At 32.9% G+C, this 19,474-nt stretch overlaps 1 protein-coding gene across 1 annotated transcript in view; it reads right to left on the bottom strand.

The window, feature by feature from the left end:
• Nucleotides 1-19,474, bottom strand: part of UBE2K (ubiquitin conjugating enzyme E2 K) — a 55,319-nt gene that overhangs the window by 16,276 nt on the left and 19,569 nt on the right. The window contains exons 2-3 of the mRNA XM_090266970.1: nucleotides 9,551-9,644; nucleotides 4,912-4,970 (exon numbers count right to left, since the gene is read on the bottom strand). Of these exons, the coding sequence (XP_090123096.1) occupies nucleotides 4,912-4,970; nucleotides 9,551-9,644 (153 nt within the window). The remainder of the gene's footprint in view (nucleotides 1-4,911; nucleotides 4,971-9,550; nucleotides 9,645-19,474) is intronic.

The raw sequence follows: 19,474 nt of genomic DNA on the forward strand, positions 1-19,474 counted from the left end.
TTAAAGCCTCTATTTTCACAAATGAAATTACTACTAGGATCATTTGGGTAACTTCAGAACATTCATTAACTTAAAGGAGCACTCAAAATTTTTACTTAACACTAGGTACATAGTGTTACCCAATCAAAATAAAAGGAGATTATTCTTAGTTATTGGCATTTGGATTATACTGGCAATTATTTCATGGTAAAGAGTGAGCTCATATTTCCATTGGAATTTCCAGTTTCAAGATTGGAACTCAAGAATATTATGATATTAAACCATATTTAACTTAGTGTACAAAAGAAAATGCTGTTTTATTTTAAACATGCATGTGCAGATGAGCACTCATTAGAAATCATTAGCATTGGTATTAATACTCAACTTGACATAGAAAAGTATGTTCGTAACACCAAGGATAAAGAGGAAAATTTACAACATAATCTCCAATTCATAACTTGACAAATCATCGAGCTATAGTTTTCCTAATTTAATGAGTTTTTCATTAATAGAATATACATTATAATTTACTCTAGAAATAACACTATTTGCATTCATTCAAATTCCTTCCAAACTGTAGTCAACTGACTCAAAGATGAAAGATATGTACTCCCCATCTAGAAGTAAACCTTCTGCTCTTCAGGTCAATAATTTATTGCAGAATAATAAACAGAAAATACTCTGAGGCTATGTTAAAGACAAATCAATGTAAGTTTTCAATTTTGTGCAGTTTTAGCTGCATAGTAGTAAGAAAAGAATATAACTAACTTCAATAGTTTTACCTCATAAAGCTTAAAATTAAACCTAAGCTGATATATTAAACATATGTGAACACAATTCAGCAAGAAATTTGCAAATATTCTCCATTCTTTCCATTATATTTACCAATCATTAAACATTTCAAATAAATATATACATATCTAGAACATATTTGTCATCTCTTCATTAACATTTACTGCAAAAGCTTAATGCCATAAATGGAATGAGCACCATATTTAAAAGAATACTAAGTTCCATCTACTGTACAACTAACTGGATGAAGCCAGAGGGAGACAAATGTGGGTTGACTAAAGGAAGACATTTCTGAATCTTGAAGCTACCTCAATACAGAATGGCTGAAATTAGGACAGTGGGCTGAAGAGCAACATGAGTTAGTAGCAAAACATCAGACAGACCTCAGTTTTTATCTTTTGAGCTTATTTTTCTCTTCGAACTAAAGAGTAGGAGAGGGAGGAGCTAATAAAACAATGATTTCAAAGATTAAATGTAATAATGCCTAAAACAGAGCCAGGACTATGCAATCACTTCGAAGCTGTAATAAAGGCTTTAAAGAGGTTCATAATTAAACACTTTTATTAAGACCATTTAAGTAAACAACCTCATGGATTTTGGTATATTCACAGAGTTGTGCAAACACCACCACAACCTAATTTTTGACTATTATCGTCTCCTCAGAAAGAAACCATGTGATCACCAGCAGCCATTCCCTATTCCTCTGTGCTCCAGTTTTAAGCAACCACCAACCTCACCAATCTATTTTTGTCTCTACAAATTTGGTTCTTCCAATATTTCGTATAAATGAAATCATACAATGCGGGGCCTTTTGTGTCTGGCTTCTTTCATTCAGTGTTCTGTTTTCAAAGCTGTATCTTCCTTGTACAACATCAGTATTTCATTCATTTTTATAACCAAATAATATTCCATGATATGGATATACCACATTTTATTTATCCATTCAGTCCATGGACATTTAGGTTGCTTGCACTTTTTGGCTATTATGAACAGTAATGGTATAAACATTTGTGCACAAATTGTTGTGAACAAATGTCTGCATTTCTACTGAACAAGAAACCTAGATGTAGAAATGCTAGGTCTGTGTTTACAATTTTAACCAAATTATTTCCCAAAGCACCTTCGACATTTTACATTCCTACTAGCAATGTATGAGAATTTCAATTTAGAGAAGACATTTAAGTGTTAATGCTACCATATTTTAAAATGTTACAAAACAAAGCCAACAGACGACTTAAAGAAGAGCTTCTTAAGGTGGTAGTCATTGGTTAACGCTAGCTAATAGTGCTAGCATACAGCAAGCACTGTTCTAAGTGTTATCGTTTCATTAAATCTCAGGTATCATCAATTATTCAATACACAATTATTTTATGTACCCTTTAAGAAAAAAACTCTGTCAATTAAATTATGACATACCATCCACTGATAGATATATGCTGATTTCAGAGGTGCTAAAAATGTGAAAAAATGTTTCACAGAATTATTGAAATCTAGTTCTTTACATTGATTAACTCCTTTAATCTTTACAATCCTATGACAGGACCTTATAGATGAGGAAACTGAGGTACACATCAGTCAGCTTCCTTAAAAATCAGAGTTAAATGGCAGAAGAAAGATTTAAACTCTGGCTGACTGTTCTTGTTCTTGGTAGAGTCATATTCAGTCTTTCAGAGATTTTGTCCTTACTCCTTCATCAGGATCAGGGAAGTAGAGCACAGTGAGCTTTATGGGATTTGGAGTCTACTTAACCTCCAGCCTCAGTTCCCTCATTTATTAGGACTATTACAAAGACTTTCAGAAAGGGCTTATAAAATTCTTAGCACAAAGCAAGTGACAGCTGCTCTCATTATTTAACAGTAAAAATGTAGTTGAAAAGTCTCTCTTGAGGTCTTTATTTTTAACTCATTTCCATTAAAAAAAAAAAATTAGACCATGAGGTCATCCTTACCTCTAAACATTTTAAAATCTTCTTTTCTTAAATTCATGGTATTCTACAATTAAAGTGCCTTCATTCCAACGATAATATTGACAACCATAGATTGACAGTGGATGGTAACCAAAATGTTGATAAAAATTAACCAGGATGAGGATGAAAATTAAGTCACAAACATAAGATGAAAGCTTAGTAGTAGATGTCACTACGTGGTCATATTGAAAAATTGTTTTCTTTTTTTATACTTCATTTTATAACAGTCTCAATTTCTACAACAAACACAAATCACTTTTACAATTAGAAAAAAAGAAAGAAAGAAATCAACCATGCCTGAAAGGCAGAAATAACCAAAATATCCACGATGGCTGAATGAATAAACAAACTGTGATGTGTGTGTACAGTGGAATATTATTTAGCCTTAAAAAGCAATGAAATTCTGACACATGCTATAATATGGATGAACCTTGAGGACATTATGTTAACCGTGGCTGGGTAGCTCACTTGGTTATAGTCTTGTCCTGATACACCAAGGTTGTAGGTTCAATCCCCTGTCAGGGCATATACACAAATCACCCAATGAATGCATAAATAAATGGAACAAATCAATGTTTCTCTTCTTGCCATTCCCCTCTCTAAAATCAATAATAATAAATTTAAAAAATTATGCTAAGTGAAATAAGCCCAATACAAAAGGCCAATATTTTAAGATTCCACTTAAATGAGATACAGTGGTTACCAGGAGCTGAGGCCATGACGGAGCATGAAGTTATTGTCTAACAAGAAAAATTTAAAAATTGTGGAAACGGATGGTGGTGATGGCTGCACAACAATGTGATTGTACTTAATGCCACTAGTCTACACACTTAAAAATGGTAAATTTTGTTATGTATAATTTACCAGTATAAAAAAAAAACCAACCAGGCTTATCAGAACATATATATACACAGCAACAGAATAAGAGGCACCTCGAACTGGCAGATGACTCAAACTCGCCCTGGAATTTCCATCACCATTCCTACTCTTAAATGGGAACAATCAATAGATTAAATAAGCAAATACCAGAACATTTTCTGAGTGTAGACTTGGTCCTTCACCTCAGGAGCATAAAAGCTAGTGAAAGATACACAACCCCAAATAATACAATACATTAACTGGCACTCGATTTGTTTTGGTACTATACAAATTATATAAAATGCTACTGAGAACAGAAGGAGAAACAATTTGATACTTTACCTAGACCCCAAAAGAAAGGTAAAATTTTAAATGACAGAGACAATGATTCAAAAGAAAAATGACAAAAAATGTTAAAGAATAAGCATCATCTACAAATAACAAGTAATCTAAGGTTAACATATGAGACCCATGTTGCAAATGAGGGTGGCGGAGAATTAGGATGGAAAAGAAGACTGGGGTCAGGTGGTAGGAGGTTTTAAATTCTCAGCTAAGGAATTTAAGACTTTATCAACATGAAAATAAAAAACATTATCAAAACTGTACTTTAGGAAGATTTAAAGAACAGCAGTGCAAAGAATGAACAGGTGTGACAAAGATCAAGGGTGATTAAATAAATGACAGACAAAATAAGTAATAAAATTAAATGCCTAAAGTGATGATACCAAAATAAAGACATAAAGGAAGCTGATCAGTCAAAAAATTAGTTTGTTAGTTCCCATTGTTATATATAATTTTAGAGCATTCCATTTCCTCTTTTAACACTCATTATAGTTGCTATTACTTGTTCATTATCATTTTTCCCTGCTAGAATGTGAGCCCCATGAAAACAAGGGCAGTGTAAATCTTATTTATTGGTATATTGGCACATATTACTCAAATAATTGTTGAAAAAATTCAGAATATATTCTTCCTAAAAAGTGTACTTCTTTGAGGAAAGTAAGAATTTGCATAAGAGTTCTCTATATCTAGGAACATTGCAAGTTTTTCCAGATCTAGAACTTAAGCCATTGTCAGATGTATATCCTATTATTCCAGTCTAGAGCCATAATTAGCTGCCTCTGAGTAAGCTTACTTTTCATTTTAATTCTAGAAGCAAACCATCTTCCATTAGCTGAAATCTGTCCACACTAAATTTACATAGTCAACAAGTCAAAACACTGTAATTTTAATAAGCACCAAAAAATATATATATTAATTAAATGAAACAAGAAAAGTATTTCAGAAGTTCATGCACAAAAATAGGCTTACAATACCTTAGGGGGATTAAATGGATATGTTTCTGGTATTTTTATCTCTAGTTGGTATCTTCCTCCTAAAAAAGGGGAAAACAGAAAGTTAAGAACACTGCTCTAATCAAGTATGTAAAGCTAAATATAGTGATAGAAGTTTTCAAAACATGTAGTATTTTATATATATACTATTACAATAAATTCACTTTAAAGTTGGAACCCAAAAAGGAAATAATCAAAAGCACTGGTTTTTAATTTAAAGGTTACTTAGAGCATACAGAATACCCATTTTATACAACTATATTAGCTTATCAGTGAATAAATAGCACCAGACATAGATAAATACATTAAATCCAGAGTCAGGCCAATGCTGAAGATTTCACTGGGATAATTAAGTAGTACAGATTCTGTCTCTTGTTATTTCCTCTAGATCACACTGACAAGAGTTGCTAAGTAACAGGAGGAAAAAAGGCAAAGAGAAAAAAATAATAAGATAAGAAAAACAGAAAGAAAGCAGGGAGGTTTAAAGGCATAGATGGTATAAAGGAAAAGGATATACAAATTATGCTATAAACTGAAAAAAATCTATTTCCAGCTGGTTCTCTCAAATGCAAAAATGTCCCAAACCTTTAACTTATGCCCTAAATTAAATGCCAACACTGCTTGTAAAAATTTTTTAAATATATTCAACTCTAGTCTAAAGACAAAACTAGTCTCTGCCTAAAATGCAAAACTTTACAAGGAGATTGCTCTAATCAGTAAAGTATAGATAGAAGGCAACATTCTCTTTTGAAGTTACCTTGAGCAACTAGCAGCTATATTCATATTTTTAAAAAGTTTATCTAGCTTCCCTTACGTGGAAGGATAACTGCCTCTCAGGAAGCTCTGAATGGGAAAGTCTTGTGCTGGATGAGAAGCTGAATTTGAATCTTAACTCTAAGGAACCTTCCAATTCTAAAATTTTATATCTCATTAACACAGAATATTCACTACTCTAAAATATAACCAAATAAAACTGTGCTACCAGAATATTTATATATGAAACTATACCTAGGATTTGCATCAAAATAATCAAGGAATGATCAGATCAAAGACTGGCCATGAGTTGACAGTCTAAAGCTGGCCAACGATTACATGGAGAATTCATTATACTACTTGCCGCCTTCTATATATATCTAAAATTTTCCATAATAAAATATACAATAAAAACTATATGCTAGGAGCAATATTCACTTCAAAATTCCATACATTCAACTCTCAGTATATCCTGAGTTCTCTAAAATCCCCCTCTTCCCTTGTGAGGAAAAGACATGTGAATGTGGAGCTGGGAGAAAAGTAAAAGAGCAATTCACTTGTACCACTTTCTTCAAGCCCTTTTTGGTTCCAATTCTTCTTTTCTTGCTAATTCTTTGTAACAGAATCCTACAGTGACTGATGCATGAGTTGAACTAGAAGCCTGAATCACAGAATATATGGCAGCAGTGAAATATGAAGAAAAGTAGTCAAAACAAAAGGAACAAAAAATAAGACAGGTTAAGAGACAAGTACCTGAAGACATTTTGTGAATATAGAAAATTCTTTATGTTCAGTTGATGCTAGCTTCAAATACAGGCATAAAAAATTTGGCCTAAGAAATATGTGGGTTCTTTTTCCTTCCTAAGGACCACACTTTTTTCTTATTAAATTCCAGATTAGTGTCTCTATAACCTTTCATATAAAGTTCTTCCTTCTTGAATGTCCAAAAGCAATCTATTAGGAGTAGCATGAGATCTGATATATAAATAATGCTGAACCCTAGAGTTCACCCCAACCCTATTTCTTCTGCATATGCTATTAATATGCTCTGTCTTGAATTATTATCTGAAACCTCTGAATATATAACAACCACAGCATTAATTGATATATATCAGAGCAACACAACTAAGCGAACTTTATAACTACACTATTCATATTATAACAGCTTTCCCTGTAAAACATTTATTTCTTGAATGTTATCATTAAAACTTTGTTAAAATTTTATAATTTTTAATTTAATACAAATGGATGAAATTTTTAAAAATCAGCAACTCCATAAATTCAAAACATCTTAGGAAAAAGAATTAAGAATTAAATTATTCTTTTTCCAATGAGCTATTATGACAAAAAGAGAACTGAGTTAAGTAACATGTGCAATATAGTAATTTTTACATGGGTATTCTACTTCTCAATCTAATTACTTTTAACACTAGATAAAACAGCCGCCTTGTTACTTAACATGGTTATAAACAATTTAACATTCCATGGATAAACTTTTGCCTTAGCTATTAAATTGAAATTAGGGGGCAACGGGGGATAAAACAACCTTGAAAACTAGCAAGAGCCTTGTAACAAATATTATCAAAATATTTATCCATGTTTATATATATTTTTAAATGTAGTATCTAAGTTTATGCCCTTGAATGATGCTTTTCCTAAACAAAGTGAACTTCTCTTCAATAGTTTTATGATAAAAAGAACACAATTTAAATTCATCTATCTCAAATATATACCAAAAAACATATTAAAATGAATCTTATCAAACATTAATGTCTCATACAGTGGCAGCAGTAGGAATAAGAACTTAAAAATGATAAGGTATATAAAACTTAATCATCCTACAGATAGTGTATGTGTCCCAATTTTTTAGATGTATCTACCTCTGTTAAGGATTGCCAAGAAGGTAATGAACATTCTGCCTACTTAAATTTAGTTCAGGAGGTACCTTGTTTATGTTACCAATTTGCTGAAAGAGCTCTAGAATGATAATGCTACTGCCCCTACTGTCTTTTAAAATACAACTATACAACCTAAAAAACAATTCAAGAATATTTATAATAATGCCTGCTTTCAGGAAGAAGCTAATACAGTCATTCCTCAATATACACAAGGGATTGGTTCCAGGCCATACACACCTCCATCCCCCAACCCCCATGGATACCAGTATCTGCAGATGCTCAGATCCCTTATATAAAATGGCACAGTATTTGCAATATAACCTATATATCCTCCCTTATGCTTTAAATCATCCCTAGATTACTTATAATACCTAATATAATTAAATGCTATGTAAATACTTGTTATACGGTATTTACTGTTCAGGGAATAATGACAAGAAAAAAAATCTGTACATATTTCAGTACAGACACAACCACCATACATCTAACTACACAGTAAACATCAGCAACAGTGTAATATTTTCCCCAATAATATTTTCATGTAGGGTTGGTTGAATCCAGATACAGAACCTGCAGATAAGTAGGGTCAATGGTATATTATTACATACAACTCCTGTTATTAAGACAAGAACTTGATTTTTATACAATACCTAAAAAACCTATTCCCCATCTAATGACCGTCAAAAGGACTAAATGAATAGCTTCCATGAGAGCATCCAGATGAGGCCTGGCATACAGAAGGCATTCAATAAATAATATAAAAAATTAAATGATGTCTAAAAATGACTCATACAAACTATAAAACAAAATAAAATTTTATTATTTAGTATTACTAAAGACATTTGGGGATCTTTAAAATTTTGGATAAAAGCAGGAACATATTCTAGAATATTGGTTTCTTGTGAAAATCTAAGGTAACTTAGATTTCATTATAGAACCACCACATTCAAAATAGACATAACCACCACTTCTAATACAGTCAATCCTGATTCATTCAAAAGCAGAAAGTGATGATAAACACAGGCTTTGAAGTCAAAGGCTGAGACTGAAATCTCAGCTGTGCCACTTAGATGCTTGACCGTAGACAAATTACTTAACTTCTCTGAGCTTAAGTAAGGTTAATCTATGAAACAGTGACAACTGTACTTACCTCGTAAGATATATTGTAAGAATTGAGTGAGAAAACACATGTAAAGCTCTAATGAGTAAAATCTCAATAAATGCTACTACTACAAATTGTTATATGATTTCTATTAAACCAATATTTGAATGTCTATTATATGCAAAAACTTTGGTTATGCTACATAACCCAAACTTGTAATAATATTAATTATTTGCCTAATGAGGAAATAAAAAGCTATAAAGCTTCTTTCTGTATCTTACCACCCAATTCCATGGTAGCTAGAGACTTAAGTTTGTGAACACTGAGTTCAGCAAAGCTTCCTCCTTTCTTTTCTGTATGTCTTAAAACAATCAAAGCTTTCCTCAATAAAAATAAATAAATAAATATTTGGAATACAGCCTGTATGAAGACATACGAGTGAATGAAATGCTAAATGACAAACAGGGGAGAGGAACTTTAAAAAAAAAAATTATAAATATTTTTATCAGCCAGAAACTCAAGGCAAGGCTTGTTATAGATACCATATGAAGGGTAACTGAAAGCCTATATAGTCCATATAAGTTAGAGGCTTAACAGATAAGTTTTATACTATTAAATTCTAACCTATATAACCTGTAACTTGGGTCTACTAAATCTATTTTGGGAAAGGAAAAAAATTAACTAAAGTTCATTAAGAAAAATCAGTCTAGATAATATCTATTTTTATTATTTTAAAATTGCTGTATGTCCTAAGCCAAATGAAGTTACCTTCTATGTATTTTATAATAGATGCTTCAGGTTATTCTGATTTAATGTTTCAGACAAGTTCTAATACGCACAATATTTTGATACAGAAAAAAGTACTTGCCTTCATATGGTGTGTCTGGAGGTCCTGCTATTTCTCCTCTTAATTCTGTAAAATTCTCATCTACAAGATCTACTTTAATTTGATTTTTGCTCGTCTTAAAAATAAACAGAAAATAAATGTTAGTTATATCAGCAAGAAAAAAAGCCTATTATAAAATATTACCTATAAAAAAATGTGAAACCCCCTCTTTCATTAGCTTGGTTATCTGCTCTAGTAAAAATAATAGTCTGTGTTTTTCTAGGACTTAATTAGCCAGTTTTAAGAATATTTAAAACAAAAGAAAACTAACATGTTTTCACTTCAATGTTTTTAATGAAATAAAACCACTATGAACAATAGTACAATGGATTGTTGACTTTATAGGAATGTTCAGAGAAAAACAGCAGGCACTTATTTTATATTTGCCAACTTCATGTATGTTAGGCCCAAAGTGATAAGTCTATTCATTTGTAGATGAACAATGAGATACTCATACCCCCAGGTTACATGGGTTCTATCTATATAAACAGAAATTTCAGGGTCAATAAAAGCCATTTGGGCTACAAGCTCTCACTTGAACTAAGCACAATTCTCAATGTTTAGGTTAACTGAAATACTACACTACCCACACCCAGATGTGAAAGCTCTAAGCATCTAGTTAACTTTCCGTTCCATAAAAATTCCTGAAGCCTAAATGCCTCACTAGAATCTCTAATGTCTTCTTCAGTTTGGTCTTCTACTTAGTTTACTTCAACAGCAACAACCTACTTTCAAAACAGATTATTTAAAATTTATATCCATCTATTTATTTTAGCCTTTAATTACTTCTCAAAGTATTTTCTTATCTACAGTATCACTTCAATCTCTCAATCTGTTTTTGTGGAGTGATTCAGAAAACCCTCCAGCAGGATTCACATTAAAGTTCACAAGTACTTGTCTGCAGATGGCTCTCCATTTATATTTTCTGACCGATATTAGTATTTCACTGGTCTATATTCCTAGTTTATCCTCCTCTTTTCTTAATCTTTAAAAATATAAAAGACTTCATATATGTTATGTTTTCATTTTTTGGTTAGAATTTCATATTTTTACCTAAGCAACACAACATATATACTCTTATGAAAGAAAGCCTCACAAAATTTCAAGAGTAAATTTTTGCTTTTGAACCTCCTTCTTAATCTTGGTTCCTCCACCCACTCCAACAGAAGATATTATATTTACTCCTTTTCTGTACTAAACAGTTTTAGTAAAGAATGTTAAGTACAGAAAAAACATACAACTTAAAACCTAAATTAAAAAAATTGCATGACTTCTAATTAATTTTATCTTTCTATAGGAACACAGGATAAAAAACTTTATGAACTATAAAATGAAATATTCTAATTAGTACCAGTTTATTTAATCTTTTTTTTGTACTTGGGATTAAAGCAGTATTTCACATTTTTCTGATCATTTTACCCCAAAACTCAAATTAATTATAAATATGCACAATGGGAAATTTCTTTGTACCCTACAAAAATCATGATCAAATTGATGCTATTTGTGAGAGAGGATTAAACGTACATTTTTAGCAATGGTAAAATATTTTGTCCAGTATGCACAGCAATTAATGTTAAGGCATCAGACCAATTTATAAGGAGCCACAAGTGTAACTACAGACTTCTATTTTTCCCAAGATTTCTAAGTAAAACAAGAGTAACCGATCTTGCAAATCATCAATGCTTTCAAACTTCTCCATTGCTTCCCACAATACTCCTTTTCCAAAAAGAAGTAAATAACCCCAAAATTTGAGGATACTAAAGGACGGGATTAAAGTTTGGAGAAAGGGAAGAGGAGGTAACAGAAATTAGAAAAACTGTCTTTTAGGCCCTGGTTGGGTAGCTCAGTCAGTTCAAGTGTTGTCCTAACATGCCAAGATTTTGGTGTTCAATCTCCAGTTGGCACACATTAACAATCAACCAATGAATGCATAAAAAAGTGGAACAAATTGTTTCTCTCTCCCTTCCTCTTTCTAAAATCAATTTAAAAAATAAAATAACTGCCTTCTAGATTGCCCCAACTGTGCTGGTTAGTAAAAAGCTAAATAAACAATTATTAATTTTTATACCTCTGCTTATTTTTGTTCTCATTACCCCAAATTATAACTGAGAGAAAAATGGGTCTTTTTTCACTCTGAAAAATTCACTCAAGTAGTCAAGAAAATACAATCACCACGATAAAATATCCATTATAAAGAAGCATTCTAGAGTAGGGCTTTTATCTGCAGATAACCAAAGAGAAAAAGGAAATGGAGTTAAAAAACAAAGATTTTTCACAGCTTACTTTTTCCATTTACAACAATTATCCTTTATTACTTCCATGGTTTAATTCAATCATCCACAGTCCAGAACTCCAATCCTGCGCCCCCACAAACTAATTAAAAATCCCACTTAAGACTCAAATTCCACTTAAAACCCCAGTATGGGGTCAGACAGATGTGAACTGAATCCTAGTTCTCCCAATTACTTGTGTTAATTCAGGTAAGTCACTTAACATCTCTCATGAAATGAGATATAAAATGAGAATATGTATTTCAGGATTACATGAGAATCTCCTGAATAAAAATAGGGATGTTGTTCCCCTAACAACATTAATTACTAAAAACGTTTGATTTCAAAGACTATTTTATAAAATGTATTCAGTTCTGTTTCAGTCTAACAGAAACAATTTCTAAAAATAAATAACAAAACAATATGTTATTTATTTATTTTAATGACTAACAACCAGAAAGCTAAGTCATTTGGATGAAACCCCTGAAGAACTGGGTTTCATGTCACTGCACTACACTTTTTGTGACAACAGCTGCAAAGTTGCGTTTCTACATTTTCTTCTCCCAACTCAACTAAACACACAGTGGGACCTCTAGTAGTCCTGATTTTTATAACATTCCCTTTGGCTCCAATGCATTTCTAACACGTAAAAGGAAAATACATGAATAGAAACTATAGTTCCTAGTATTTTTAAATAAACTTTTATTAAGATATACATAAAGTGTGCAAAATAGCACACAATGTTAACGCTAATTTGGATGTGGTAAATAAATGAGCATTATTGCCAATAAACAACAATGCAGAATTTAAAGCAATTTTAATAGATTTCCAAGGCCAAGTCCCTTGCTGAACTGATATCACCATCATGAAAACCTTTCAAGCACTTCCTGTAGTCTATTATATCCTAAAAAGCAACTTCAAATGTTAGAGAACAAAATTAAGTTCCTGCCCACTGGGAGCTTACAGTCTAGAGGGAAAAACTGAGAACTGAAAAACTTTATCATATCAGCACTAAGTAGAAAGTATTTTGTTGTTTAACCTGTTTAAAACTTAATATATGGCCTTGAGCCAGTTAATTAACCACTCTGTACGTACCTAAGTTTCATCCACTGTCAACTGGGGATTAAAACAATACCTACCACATACAGTTTCATGGGGGAATTTAATGACTTAATACAGTATATAGAACAATGACTGCCACACCGTAAATGCTGAATGTTCAGTAGCCACTTCACACTATAATATGAGTTCTGGTAATAATGTACAGCAGAAAACTCCCACTTAAAGCAAATGTTATTTTTAAAGGCTAATTTATCACATTAGTCTCACTTCTATTTATTATGAAAATTTGTTCTAAAACAAAACTTAAATTCAAATTTCAGTTAACACAAATACAATTCTAAATGATACCTAAAGTTACAGATAAGTCTCATATGCTATAAAGAAATTATTAATCTGTTCCTTAGTCAAATCATAACTACCAATATTTAGGGTCACTGCTCATCATAATCATGGAAATGTGAAATTCAATTCTTCATAATTTGCTGAAAATGAGGCTTAAAAGGTTTAACAGTTTTTAATATAAGTGACTCATCTTTCTCCTGCTATTCCAAGGCCAAAGAAACAAGAAAGATTTTCATCTTTTAAATAGTTAAATTAAAATATGCTTAGAAGCGCTGGCTGGATAGCTCAGTTAGTTAAGAGTATTGTCCCACTATGCCAAGGTTGTGGATTCGATCCCTGGTCAGGGCACATACAAGAAGCAACCGATGAATGTATAAATTGCATAAACAAATGGAACAAAAAAATCGATGCTTCTTTCTCTCTAAAATCAGTAAATTTAAAAAAAAATTTTTTTTTAAATGTTTATTAGAAGAGCTTGGGGGCACATCATCTTTCCAAAGCGGGGTTGACATGGAAACTGAGAGACTTAGAAGGACAGTGGGAAACTGAAGACAGAGGGACATACTTATGGTCCTTACTGAAAATAAGTTCTAGATCAGTGTTGTCCAGTAGAAATAAAATATAAACCACAAATGTACTTTAAAGTTTTAAGGTAATCACATTAAAAAGAGTAAAAACAAGAAATTAATTTTAATATATTAATCCCCAATATATGTATTATCATTTTAACAAGTGATCAAAATTAGTATTTGAGATAGTTTCTTTTTAATATGAAATCTTCAAAATCCAGTGTGTAATTTACAATAACAGTTCATTTTCAATCTGGCCTGGCCACATTTCAAGTGTTCAAAAGCCACATGTGATAGGCAAACCCATAGATACAGAAAGTAAGTTACTAGTTGCTAGGAAAGGCAGGGGGAGGGGGAATTTGGGGGGTAATGAAATGTTCTGGAATTAATGGTAATAGCTCTACAACCTTGTGAATTATACTAAAATCAACTGCATTTAAAATAATTCTTTTAAATGTCGAGGAAAAAAAATCACCTGTAGCTAGTATTATAGTATTGAACAGTACAGCTCTAGAGAACCAATAATAGCCTCTTCAACTACAGCAACAGTGTGCCTTTAAAATTTTACTTTCTAAACTTCTGTCATCACATTTCACACAATCTATAATTGCAGAATTAAAGTTCTGATCACAGTGATGCCATAAATATTTACTGAATACCTATATTTGCAAGGCAAATAGGTACCAGTGGTAAAATGATCAGCCAGAAATGTTCTCTGGACCCATAAATAGAGCTTTCATTCTAAGGTATTAGACAATGAATTATACAATTTTTAAATGAAGTACAGGATACCATGAAAGTAGTATTTAACAGAGAAAATCTGGAGGGTATGAAGAGGCTTCCCTAAAAAAACTACCTTTAAAAGACTTAGGTAAAAAAGCATTTTAGACAGAAAGTCAAACCTGTGTAAAATAGAGGCAAAGGGTTTGGTATGCTTAGGAACTAAAAAGTCACTATCATGACTAGAATAGGCAGAATAAAAGAGCAGACATGAGGCAAGCAAAGTCAGCAAGAGTCAGATTTTATAGCGTCAAGGAAGGGGAAGGGAGAGAAAAGGGGAAATGGTGCAAGGATTAAGAAGCATAATTGGTTGGTACAAAATAAACAGGGGGAAGTTAAGAATAATATAGGAAAAAAAAGAATAATATAGGAAAGGGTGAAAGGAAAGAACTTATATGCACGACCCATGGATATGAACTAAGGGGGGTGGGATTGCAGGAGGGAAGGGGGATACTGGGCAGAAGGGAGCAAAGGAAAGGGAATTGGGACAACACTAACAACATAATCAATACAATATACTTTAAAAAAAGAACAATTAGAAACATTTCAAATTGTTATGACAATCAGATTTGGGTCTTTACAATCTCTGTAATAAGGGGGAAATGCTTGCAGGGAGATTAAAGAAGATACAGAGGGAAAGGTTAGAAATACAGTAAGAATGATTAGGAAGTCCACTGAAATGAAGTAGATGAATTAAGAGAGATTATGTTAGGTTTTAAACCTTGGTTCAGCAACCATGGTACTAGAGTTTTGGCTAAGAAAGAATTTAGAGCCAAGACTTGGACTGTAAGAGGAAGTTTATTTAGAAAGTCACAGAGGTAGAAGAAATGGGCTCAGGAAATAAGTTACAGAGGCAAAAGAAGGGCCTTGGAACTTAGGAGAAAGCAGGATAGCCTTCAGGGACAAAAAAGGGAAAAGACGCACAACGGAAAACAAGCTCTGGGGAAAGGAGGAGGTGGGGTAAGGCCCCCGGCTCTGCCCAGGGAGAGAGCAGTGCTCCATCCTTAGAGCTTTTATCTGGAGAGGATCTCAAAAGAATATTCATCAGCTTTCCCTCAAGGTAATGGTCTCCACTGATTGGTCAGCACTAGGGCAAGAGGTTATTAGTCATTGCAGCTGGTCCTGATGTCAACTATGGCAAACCTGGAGCTGAAACACAGCTGAGGCCTATATGCCATCTCCAGGGGTTAATGCTTAAGGGAGTGGTCTTGCAAAAACTTGCAATCAGGTCATTATGCTTGCTTGCCCAGACTCTGATAATTCTGTTACCCAAGATTAAAGCCCTTAAAACCCCCCTCTGTTTCTACTCTGGGCTGCAGTCATTCCACACTCAGTCCACCTGCTGGTATCTCCCCAATAAAGGCTTTTAACTGGTTTACACGTCTCCTCCCTTCTTCCTCATATGAACCTAACAGTTATTACATACTAAAGTGTATGATCATAGGAGGAAATAAGGATAATTTCAGAGTTTTGGTTTTCAGCTGGGTGGATAGCAGTATGATAAACTAAGATAAGGAAATAAGAAATTGAGGAGAGTTTGGGGAAGAGGAAAAATCAAATTCAATTTCAGATATAATGAGACAGGTATGAAATCAATGTAAATTCAATGGGCCAAGTAGACTGCTGAAACTCAGGTCTAGAGCTCAGGGTAGTCTAGGCCGAAGACACGATGATCAAAACAAAAAAATCAGGACAGTCTGTTATCACTGGTACCAAAGGAAGAAAAAATTTCAGAAAAAAGGAGCTAGCTAATGTTGATGAGATATTAACAATGATAGTAATAATTGATATTTGCCTAGCACCTTATAAGCAGTATTTTAACTGATTTAAATGGAATAACTCAATCCTTGTCACAATCTAATGTGTTTACCAACAAGGAAAAAGAGACACAAAGAGGTCACACAGATATTAGTGAAGCCAGGTTTCAAAAATGACTCATGTTCCAATCTATTTCATGGGCTCCAAGATACCATTAATTATAGGATGCCCTGACATATGCCAATAAGGAATAAACACTGCCACTTACATTGTCAAACAAATTTTATCATTTAGAATTGCTATTTTACACTTAGTGAAAGAGACTTTAGACTTCACATACATTACTCTTAAGACTCCATTTAAAAAAATAAGCAAAATGATTATTTTGTTCACACACAGCATATTTCCAGAAGAAACTGGGAGAAGTGGTTCCTTTAAGGTAGGCAAACTAAGAACTATGGATCTAGGGTAGATGGGAGACCATGGTGCTGTCTGAAAATTATTTTAAACACATACACATATAATTTTTGTTGCAAAACACTTTATAAAGGATTCTGTCACAACTGGGGCAACCTTTGCAAAGTGAAAACAATTAATGATACCTTGGCTTACATCAGAAAACAAGCAGTAATATTAAAATTTGCCCTGGCTGGTGTGGCTCAGTGGATTGAGTGCCAGCCTGCAAACCAAAGGGTCGCTGGTTTGAAACCCAGTCAGGACATATCCCTGGATTGAGGGCCTGGTCCCCAGTTGGGGGCGAATGAGAGGCATCCATACATTGTCTATCTCCCTCTCTCTCTTCCTTCCCCTCTGTCTAAAAATAAATAAATAAAATCTAAAAAAAAAAAAAAAAAGGTTCCACCTGGAAGACAGGATTAGGACTGGGGGAAGGAGGAAAGGTGGATGGGTCTTGGAAACTTTTACTCCATAGAGCTGTATTTAGAAATTTGTACAAAAAGACCCTGTATTGTTAAGTATAAAACAACTTTTTTTTAATCTTCCAAATTCCTACATCACCTAAGAAAATTTAAGAAGAAATTGAAAAGGGTACAAAAACTGATAGCAAATAAAACTAAAGAACTAAAACAAGAAGAAAAATGATGGAACCAATGACTCACTAAAATAAAATAGAAAACTCATGGGCTCAAATGACAAGATAAAGTAAAATAAAAGAAAAGAAAAAAGGAACTAAAACTAGCGTAAACAATACCCTGTATTTACTACATATTAATTACACCGTAAGTAATAAGTGAAATGAATTATAATAAATAAGGATTTTGTAAAAAAAAAAAAAAGAAGAAAAAAGAAAATACACCAGTGCTAAAAATTGAGTATGAACATTAAGAGAGAAACAGGAAAACTCAGAAAAAATACACCTTTTAACAACCACGTTTTATAAAGCCCCCTAGTTCTCAAACATATACATCCCACTTTACAAAGAATAATCTCATACTGCTTCAAAACAATGAAATGGATAAGATGACTACAAGCACATTTTGTAAGACAAGTATGGCTGTGGTCCCTCAAACTTACCCAGGAAAATTCTGAACAAGTACAGGCTAGTCTCACTAGAAAGGCAGTTGATTTTTCTATTTTATTTTTTTCAAGGCTGTGTTAATGGTGAAAAAAGGATGAAATGGGCTGCCTCATGAAGTGCAGTGCTACAAAATTTAATGGGTTGGCAAAAAAATCTGTTTGGTTTTAAAATAAAAATAAAATACATTTTTCATTTTCACTAATGACTTTATCAAACAACGTATTCACCATTTTGTTCCACTACCTTCTGCCATCTTTCAGGCAACTTTGTAATTTTATCTTCCCAAAACGTTTTACCTTTTTGAGCAAAGAACTGTTCCAGGTGCCTTTTGCGGTCTTCCAGAGAACTGAAATTTTTTCCATTAAGACGGTTTTGTAAAGACCGAAATAAATGGAAATCGAAAGGTGAAGTGTCTGGTGAACATGGCAGATAAATCAGAACCTCCCAGCTAAGCTGTAACAGTTTTTGCCTGCTCATCAAAGAAACATGCAGTCTTCCATTATCCTGATGGAAGATTATACGTTTTCTATTCACGAATTCTGGACACTTTTCATCAAGTGCTGCTTGTAGTTCTAACTAGGAGCAGTAGTTGTTGGAATTAATCATTTGGTTTTGCAGAAGGAGCTCATAATAGAGGACTCCCTTCCAATCCCACCATATACACAACAACACCTTCTTTGGAAGAAGACCAGCCTTCTGTGTGGTTGGTTGGTGGTGGTGGTTCATTTCACTTGCCTTAGTTGCACATCACTGTAAAGGATTCACTTTTCATCGTCTGTTACAATTTGTTTTAAAAACGGAACAATTTCCTTATTTAAGTAGAGGAAATACTGTCAAGAAGTTTTCTTTAACTTATGTGGAATCCAAATATTAAAGCTATGAACATAACCAAGCTTATGCAAATGATTTTCAACACTTGATTTGAATATTTTGAGTATGTTGGCTATCTCATGCACAGTATAACACTGACTGTTCTCAATTAATGTCTCTATTTGATCAATATCAACTTCAACTGATCTACCCAACAACCATGGAGCATCATCCAGTGAGAAACCTCCAGGATGAAACTTTGCAAAACACTTTCAACAAGTTCAATCTGTCATAGCACCTCACCTTCTCTATACAATGAACAAATCTGTTTTATTCACGTTTCAGTTGCATTTTTACCTTTCTTGAAATACTGAAGCATTAATATGCCAAAAATGTTGCATATTTCCATCTTCAATATTAAAATGGCTACACAAAAATTCACCAATTTTGGTAATTTTTTTTTTTAAATGCACACTGATATAACAGCTGTCAAAATACAATCTAACAAAATGGTTTTGAATGAAGTTAAAGACAGCTAGCACTACTAGAACCGGCTTACAAAAAAAATGAACAAACTATTTGGACAACCCAATACAACAACCTTCCTACAAAGCACTTTGGTCATAAAAGTATTAAAATATCAGATACTATGACCCAGAAATTTATTTCTAGTCAACTCAAGTAAATAAAGTCAGATAAAAATTACGTAGTAAAGAATTCCTTTCACTATACAAGGATTGGCAAAAGTCTGTTTGCAGCTGTGTACACAAAACGGTTT

Source organism: Furipterus horrens, unplaced genomic scaffold (assembly GCF_987537825.1).
Source record: "Furipterus horrens unplaced genomic scaffold, mFurHor1.1.pri manual_scaffold_2, whole genome shotgun sequence".
NCBI lineage: Eukaryota > Metazoa > Chordata > Mammalia > Chiroptera > Furipteridae > Furipterus > Furipterus horrens.